General features: G+C 35.4%; 1 protein-coding gene across 1 annotated transcript in view; it reads left to right on the top strand.

Annotated features, from left to right (window-relative positions):
* RALGAPA1 (Ral GTPase activating protein, alpha subunit 1 (catalytic)) overlaps positions 1–9,510 on the top strand; it is a gene marked incomplete at its 5' end in the record, with an annotated part of 121,440 nt that overhangs the window by 88,551 nt on the left and 23,379 nt on the right. The window contains 1 exon segment of the mRNA XM_009587432.1: positions 1,421–1,548. Coding sequence (XP_009585727.1) covers positions 1,421–1,548 — 128 coding nt within the window.

The following is a 9,510-nucleotide window of genomic DNA, read 5'->3' as shown; positions in this document are numbered from 1 at the left end:
CTTTCTGATGACTGTTCCTCAAATGTCTGTGTTGGCCCTGTTCTTCAAACAGTGGTTTTCAACGCTGACTGAGTAAAATTAGTCATGAGTGTTTGTACTGCAGAATTTCAGTGTGTGATGTCACTTGCCATGAATTTCTATACTTTAACTACTAAATTTCTTTCTAGAAGTGCTGATATTAATAAATAAGGTATGACAGAAATAGGATTCCCTCTATATAATGATTGCCTCTATCTGATGATAGGCATGAAATGATATCCAGTATGTGGTCTTGTTATTACTGGGTTACTTATGTTTTTAATTAATAAATATATTTACTTACTACTTTAAGTACAAAGATTTGCGTTATTGGGGGTGTGCAGGTTAAGAAGGAAAAAGAAAACTGCTGAGAGCAGAGATTATTGTTACTCCAACAAGAGGTCCTTGTATGTGAAAAAAGAAGTGCCTCCATCAGATTTCAGTATTCCCAAAACTACATTAAATGACTGATGGCAAAAATAGTACAGGGATCTAAAATTCTTTTGCAGCATTGATTTTATCTTAGCAGGAAGAATATTAGTGTACACTCTGCTGCCTTTGCTGATCTGATGCACGAACTGCTCTTCACATGCTTTATGCTAGCAGCTTCAGAACTTTATTCACATGTATAGGAAATGAAGATACTTAATAGAGTTTTGATTTCTTTTTTTTTAAATTGCAAAATGATGGTCGATTAGAGAAAAATGTAATGCCAAAACATAAGATCCTCCCGTTCTGTAAACCTTTTGGGTGCTACCTATACTAAACATCAGGGTTTTCTACTGATCTCACAAATACGGCTTTACACATAGGGTCCAAAGAGGCCAAAGTTTCACCACAGATTTCTCCTGTAAAGGGCTTACAATCTGTTAGTATAGATACCATAGAAAGGAAGAAGAACAGGTAGAAGAAGAAAGTGGAAGGTGAGGGTCGGTCCACCAGTAATTGTATGACGGTTGCACATTGAGTTGGTCCTTATGGATATGTTATATCTAAAGCTATGATAAATATTATTTTAAAATTTGAGTAATTATTCCTTTTGCTTACTACCACCTACAATATTGTCATCTAGCCTTTCAACATCATAAACATCATATGCGTGACTGTTCCTAGGATTTTGGCAGCAAATGTTGGAAGTAAGCTTTGATGAGTCATAGTATTCAAATGGTTGCTTAATTTTCTTCAAATGCTGTGTTATCTGTTACCAAGGATATCAAGCAGTTACATGGCTGTATATTTCTACAAGAGAAAAGGTCTGTCATGGAGCACAATAACTGGTCTGATTATCTAGCGATGAGGAGAAAAAAAAACAATATATTTGAGTGCTCTATTGTTAATGTTGATTGCTAATTGTTATAGCGAAGATCTTGCTTTATGTTGAATTTCTTAATTTTTTATTCAGGTTCCATTTTTTGGTCCACTCTTTGATGGTGCTATTGTGAATGGAAAAATCCTTCCTATTATGGTTCGTGCAACAGCTATAAATGCAAGCCGTGCATTGAAATCATTAATCCCATTATACCAAAACTTGTATCCTTTCACTCAAATGGTTTCCAAGGCATATACATTCCCTTGCAGTTCTACGGATAGGATCTTCATGGTTTCTGTCATCTTATATCTTTGTCAGCTTAACATAGGGAAAATATTTTCAATTTTTTATGGTGATGGTGCCTTTAAGAAACTTAAACCCATAGAAGACAATCCAGGTGAAGACCAGCCTTTTTTAGTTGAATGAAGAATAGTGCTGAAAAATCGCCTGTTTCTAATATTTTATAACATGTACTTATCACTTCTTGTTAAACAAAATTATTTTAATGACCATGTTTGAGTAGACTTTCTAAAGTAGCAATGTCATGGTGTTAATAATCTTTCTTTCCTTAAGATATTTAGTATTTATCCAGTATTAATGTGACATAGTTTTGTTTTCTAGTTCCAAGAGGGATATGAATGCTGTTTTCCTTCAAGATGAGAAATTTGTTACATTTTTATCATACAGATTTTGTTACTCAGCTCAGAATACAAAGCTGTTGTCAAAATGATGTTAGTGTTAGTGTTAGATGTTAGCTCAGAAAAGCTTATCTCATTTTTTTTCATTGGAACTGAAATTGTAGTTTTGAAAGAGCTGCTCTTGGAAGAATAGATTTACCAGCCAGAAATTAAAAAACATAAGGTAAGTCTGTCACTTATACCTCTCCCCTTCTTAAGGTTGAGTTCTGTTATATACCTGTTAGTTAAATCAACACGAACATCCTATTTTTTAATTTCATAAATTGAAAGGTAAGTTCAAATTTTGATCCAAAAGAAATTCTGTGCTTAATTTCCACCCAAGCTGTAGATACTTGTATTTATCATGTGACAGATTGTTGCTAAAACACTCTGTTTTTTCTAAGGCTGACTGTTAATACTCAGAGTTTCTGATTAGATACCATGAAGTGGATTTACAGATGAATGATGGATGGTGTTTGATGTGATCATATTAAATGACGTTTGTGCCATTTCTGTAGATGACAGATGTTGATTCATTGTATTTTTATGTTTGGAAAGGTCCGATCTTTTTGTCATTACTCAAGTGGCTTAATCAAAGAATTTAAAATGTATTATCATCATTATACCATGAAAAGTGATGGCTTATAGCATTATATTGATGTATAGTGATGAGCAATTGGAAAACAATTTACTTTGAAATAGCAAACTTTCAGTACCAAAAAACCCCACAAACTTGTGTGTTTAAACTTCTTTACAGAATATGGAAGTTTAATAAATTCCTTGGACATAGCTTGCCAGCTTAATGTCTAGGAATTGGCCAGTTCCTAAGAGCTGTGTATTGCATGTTCACTTTTAATTCAGTTCTCCAAATTGTACTTCTTATATGCATCAAAGCACCGCATGTCATTTATGACATGATGTGGCCTCCATTAAAATGTTGATATTTGTCTCCTAATACAGTTAGCATGATAACTGGAAAGCATTACATATATTTAATATTAGATAGTATTGGTTGGTGGGTTTTGTATCATCACTTGGTAAGCTTATGAAGCACCAGTTGATTGGGCACTGATATTAAAGGGCAGCTTTGTTAAGTAGTTGGTGGAATTCTTTTTCCACCTGGCTTGGAATATCTTACATTCAGTGCTTTGTATAATACTTTAAAAAATAAAATCGGGGTGTGGGCAGTTCTTTAAAAGCTGTTTGCTTGGCGTGAAATTAGAAAAAACTCTACAAACTTCCCTGGTTTGAATTAGGATATGGTGGAGTCACTTGTGTCAGCGGAGAACAGCAAAAAATGTTAAACTTCAAAGTGTGGCCGAGCTCTCTGTGGTTTAAAAAACTCTTGATTAAAAATGTCATGGACATGCTCTTGGTGTTCAGATTTGAGGTCAAGAAGGAATTTCCCTCATGCAAGAATGGCAAAGACTGGTGGGTGTTTCCTGTAACATGGACATGGTCTGTTAATTAGGAATATTTGAAAATTGAATCTAATTATGTTCCTGCAATAGTGGGGAATTGAAGACTTTAAGGACTGTCTTTAGTGTCTCCCGCTTTTTTCCTGTGGCATATTTTAGCTATGGCTGTAGCAGTTCACTACTGGCTTTTAAGTTTGTTGTGGGCTGAAGGGTGTGGGGGCAGGAGTATTTTATGGTCTGTGGTTACCTAGGTTTTCTGGAGACCCCACCAGACTTAACGTCTCTTTCGGAAGACAGGACTCATTGATCAAGGTGGTCTTTCCTTGTGTTGGAGTGTTGCTGGAGCAAAGAAAAAGAGGGCTTAGAGTGGTGAAAACAATACGTTCGAACAGGGAGGAAAAAAGGAACAGAGAAACTATTTTTCAGAAGGTACACCAAAAGCAGAGACGCAGCTGGAAAAGTGAAGCTGATAATCAAGGCTTCCCACATGTCCAGGACCATAACGGTGTCAGTGAAAGAGAATTCTGAAGTGATCTGCTTGAAATTAATTTTTGTTTACTTACTTATGAGTATCTAATATACTGGAGCAGTGTTAGTTTATTAAGAACTTTGATGATGGTTAGTAGAAATTCAGTTTAATGTGGATCTTGTGGGAACAAGAATACTTGAGACTTCGGTCAAACAGAACACATTTCAAGCCCTACACTTCTGTACTAGCTCTCTTAATTTCAAAGCCAGCATCAGTGTACGGATGTCTCTGTGCCTGCAGGCGTGTGGTTCATTTCACTGCGCTGTGTAATACTTGGTGGGCACCCGTTGGCTCACTGTGGAGTTGATGATGATATGTAGGTCTGTGCTTATCTATGTTTGAGAAATATTTACAATGTCACGTTGCAGATCTTTGTGGTGAGAATGGATCATGGTGAACTCTTAATTTAAAAATAGGACTGTGTTGATTTGCTTGCGTGTGGGATGTGAAGAAAGTGGCACTGAGTTTGGCCCTCCGACTTCCAAGGAGGGCTTATCCATCCTCCGAGTCAGTGCATTTTCTAAGTGCAGACCTGACTGAAAAAATCAGCTGTCATTTGTAATCAGCAGGGATATTCAGTCCTCTTCATGTAACCTGATTGCAACTTTTTCCTTATTGCGCTAGTCTGTTAATCACGATGTGGCAATGGGTAGTACGTGTGAATAGTATAATAATGGTTGCATGGATACAGGAAATTCTGCTCATCTCCCTTTTATAGTCTGCCCTGACTTTGAGCATGTATTGTACAGTCTGAAGTAGCTTTCTGAGATTGACAGACTCTGTCAGTCACCTTCCTCTTTCTGACATTATTTTGATACTTCTGATAGCAAACTTAGATAGCAAAACATTTTGAAGATTTGATTTTTAATGGTTTTTAAAGGTTTCATCTGCTCTGTGTTTTTATTCTTTGCTCAGAATACTATAATGATATGTTTCCGTATTGTAGTATTTTAAGATTAAAAATTTACTACATTTATCAGCAAACATCAGTCAGGCATGGCAGGTATCCTGCTTTAACTTGATGCTTGACATTTTCATTGCTGCAGCTGCCTGAAGAGAATATTGCCATTTTGGGTGGAGTTTCTGCATTGATTTGTGGAATTTGCTTTAGTTTCCCCTTCGAGGATTCTGCAGTCCCTCAACTGTCTTTTGGTGGCCTGGCTTTCTTGTAACAGTACCCCCTCACCAACAGGCGGCATACGTGCACACAGTAGCAGGTGACACACACAAAATACTTGTGTTGTCTTGCTAATGAAGCAGCAGTACCCCCTTCTCTATCTCATAGCTAATTTGTTTCTTCTTCTCATTGCATTTGTCGTTGTCATAAGAACTACAGGCTTATCTCCTGAATACACTCCAGCTGCACATATGCTAGGAAAACTTCTAAGACTCATAACTGCAGGTGTAATAATGGGACTGAATGTTGGGAACAATCATTTTCACTATGATGTAGAATAAGGAGGCTACTATTTAGGGGATTGTTAAATACTCTTTATTTACTAAATTGCATTGAAATTCCTGATAGGAATAGTTTTATTCATGGCTTGCATCTCAGAGCAAGCACTTTGTCACATTCTGAATTCAGAATCTACCACGTGTAGGAAATGGATCAATACTAAATATTTTGAACAATAGAAAGAGTGGCTTCATACAAAATTTTACCTGAACTTCCTGAATAAACAGCAGATGTTAGCCAAATGCCGAGGTACACCAAGATAATATTCTTTACTGAGCGTAGTAAGCACCTCCAGTGATCCAACTTGTTAAAATTGCTTATGTCATACAACAAAACAAGTAGAAACCTTGTGGGAGTGGAATTCCAAATGTGAAACAACTTGTGTTACTTTTTACACATTGTTGACAAATTTTGAAGTGTTAACAGTTATTCCAAACTATCTGCACTTATAGTGCAGTTAGCACAAATAGCGCAATTCAGACCCCATAATGCTTTCTCTCTTATGTAGTATTCCCCTCCCAAAGGATGCTACCTAATATGTAGCTAGACACACAGCAAGAAATCTATTTAGCGTCTTTTAAATCTGAAATTTGTTGAAATTTTAGAACACCTGGAATATAAGTGTTCTATATATAATCATCATAGCATAATTTTCACCTCTTTATGATAGTGTACAAAGTCTTGACCTAATGCCAAGAATTCTTCAACCAATTAGATTTCTTTTTTTTGGTGTCGTATGAAACAGATTAATTTAAATAGCAAAAGTATAATGCTGTTTTAATTATTCCAGCTACAAAATGTTATAGAATAAATCTTAATCTAAATGATTTGATAAATTAATCTTTTTTTATCAAGACTGGAAAATTTACATCCCCCTATCTTTTTAGACATTGTATTCCTAAACAGTTGGTACTTGATGTATTGTAGCTACCCCTTTTAGACAGTTGTCTTCCAGAGGAAGGGAAGATATTAACTCCATATGGTATCTGACAAGACAGTAACTTCTTTATGAATAAAATAATATGTTTGAGTGGTTTGTTAAAAGTTTCCTCTGTATTAAAAACTCATAGCTCAGAAGAAGCTTTCTTGCTTGATGTGATACTCAACTGCCCCAAGAAAGGGTTTTATTGGAACTGGTAGTGTCACTGTTGTGCCTGCTTGAACATCATCTGCCTCAAGGTAGGATTGCAGACATCGGAAAGCTTATCTTTAAAAAGAAAGTGCTCGTTATTAATGACGTATAGTGAGCAAAGAATATTCTTCAGATTCTCTGGCCACATTTGTCTCATTTAATTAAGAATATTTGTTTGATTTACATTTTCAAACTGGAATTTGTGAAGATTTTGGAGATTTCTCACTAATACAGAAACTTAGAAGTTAAAGCTCGAAAGCACTGATTTTGGCAATGCCAGTTTCCCTTCCTCTAAGTCCAGTAAGTTTTCTATCTTATAGATGCATGACTAAGAAAAAAATGAATGCGGTGACACTGCATCAATGATAACTGTGTATCAAATGGAAGAGGCATAAGGGGTGCTCTGTCTCCTTAAATATGTATCATGAATTCATTTTTCACAGTGCCACTAATTAATTTTGGTATAGTGAAAGGAATAATGCATGCCATTATAATTGCTCTTCTAATGTGTTCTGGTTTAGAATTTTTTTGAACTGCCATATGCTAAGATTCTTGGCAAACTTTGCTGTATTTCTGGCAATACAATTTTGATACAGGACATTTAATAAGGTTTTAACATACCTGTTACTGATTTTTCTGTCATCACAGGTGAGAAGAAACAGACATTAAAAATAATGTTTGATACACTTTTTAGATACTACTCTATATACTTTACAACAAATAATTGAAAATTTCAGGATTTCAGTGAATATTTATCCCTTCCCTTAATCATACCATTGTAGCCTTATCTGATATGAGTTCAAGTAAGAGCCATGGATGAGTTCATCATATGACCCCCACTGTTTTTTCCAGAAGAAAATAGAGTTATTTCTAAAATCTATTTTACTGTTTAGCAACGGAAATTGTTTTCCAGGTTCAAGCAAGAATCATAAGGTAGAGAATATGATGTTCAGTCTTTCCTGTACTTTGACTTGCTCAGTTTTGCTGTCGTCCCAAATCGTAGTTCTGCTGACAACTCACTTCATCTTTTAATAATTCAAAATGTGATTAATTAAATGCCTGCGTACAATGGTATAACATGAAAAACTGAAGATTTCCAAGGCATTTATAAGTATCTGATTGTTTTAATGGACTGTTCAGGTATTTCAGTTTCAAGGAGTCATGTGTAACAGTTTCTCTGTGCATTATAAGAAGACTTAAATGCATTATAAGAAGACCTAAATGTAAGAGGAAAGTTTTATATCTCTATATAGAGTCATGCATGTGTGTATGTGTGCGTGTGTGTGTGTGTGTGTCTACTTGTAGGTATGCAATACAGTAATAGCTATTTTTATTATCTTTATAGAATTTTTTCCCTGAACTAATACATCCAATTAATCTATTTTCCTTTGATGTCACAAGTATATTTGAACAATAGGAGACTGTTGTAAGGAAAATTCTAGGAAGATTTGGTTTCTTGTAAACCATGGATGGCTAAAGTACTCAGAATGGTAAACCCCTAATGCAAAAAAAGCAAAATGAATAGTACTTAAATAACTGCTGCATTTAAGAATGCTCATATACAAGATTAGTGTTTTAATATGTTATACAGAAAATTGGTCTGGTTTGAAATATCTCACGTAAATGAATTGTATACATGATGGCAATGCAGTGTAGTAGAATCATCTAAAGTAACTTTTGTATGGATAACATCTCACTGAAGTTTAGCCAATTAAAAAAAGGCCAAATGAAAAAACAGCTAAGATTCCAAAGCATAAATTGTGCTATTTGTGTTTGTTAAGTATGGTTTCAAGTCCTGTCTTAGGGACATCTTACCTAACTATATATCTAATGCTGCTCAGTAAATGAGGAGGGTATTGATTGGCATATGCTGCTTAAATCGATCACCTTGACAGCCAGAATTACAGTAATCTGTCAGTATTAATGACTGTCTTTCAAGCCTTGATACCTCTCCTTCGCTTGTCTCGTCTTGCTTCACTTCTGTTTGAAGTGCATTTTCTTGCAGCTTCTGGTTTTGTCAGGGTAGGTACTTTTGTAGTGTTTTTTTGTCCCCTGAGTCCAATTTATTGGCTTGATCATGCAATTAGAGTTAAAATGCAACACCAGGGAGCAAAAGTAGGCAGTGTTCTGAGTAACAATTGGACCTCAGGGGTAGTGCAAGCCTGTTCTCAGCCATCATTTATTAGTTACCTGTTGAAAGAATAGGATTGTTTTGCAATGAATAATTCCAAAGCATCACTTTAAATGCCTTTGATTTTAGCCACTAGAGACAACTGATTGAACCAACATTTGTGATAGGTTTTTAAACTCTTGCCTTAGTGTTTGTCATATAGACACTTGAAATAACCGCTGGAGAACTACTTGCAGATGTGTGTACCAAGCTACTGTTTTTACTGCATTTTCATGTAGACATACACATCATTTCAATTGGTTTTCATGCATTTTTAATATGAGGAAAAAATTGAAGTGTATGACTTGAAAGCTATGTTGTAATGTAGTGTATTTTCATGTATATAGTCTGTGAGTTTTTTTGCAAAACACACATACATGCTTTTCTTTTGCAGCAGTTCTGGATTTGTACATGTTCAGGTAAACGTATTTTCTTCAGTAATTGCCCTAATCCCTCAGAACCTGCCTTCTCTACCCCAGGTAGCTCTTCTGTCTCTACCTCTGCAGATATGAACTAGGATGCTGGAAGCACCTGTTAAAAGAGTTATAGTGTAAGCACATGGGTTTAAGGGTAATAATGGTGTTGTCATCACAAGATATCTGTAACTTTTTTTTTAATTGGTAGTACAGCTTTATTTATTAGTTACTCTTCCCTAATGAAATGCATGAAAGTGCTAAAAAAGCAAAATATCAAATGAGACAAAACTGATTGACTCTAATAATACAATTTTCTACTGATAATTGCACTTATAAAGAGCTGAGTGCTCTGTCAATGTCATAGACAATTATGGGGGAGACTCAA

Source organism: Fulmarus glacialis, unplaced genomic scaffold, assembly GCF_000690835.1.
Source record: "Fulmarus glacialis isolate BGI_N327 unplaced genomic scaffold, ASM69083v1 scaffold10161, whole genome shotgun sequence".
Classification (NCBI taxonomy): domain Eukaryota; kingdom Metazoa; phylum Chordata; class Aves; order Procellariiformes; family Procellariidae; genus Fulmarus; species Fulmarus glacialis.
This window is presented reverse-complemented; position numbering and strand designations above follow the sequence as displayed.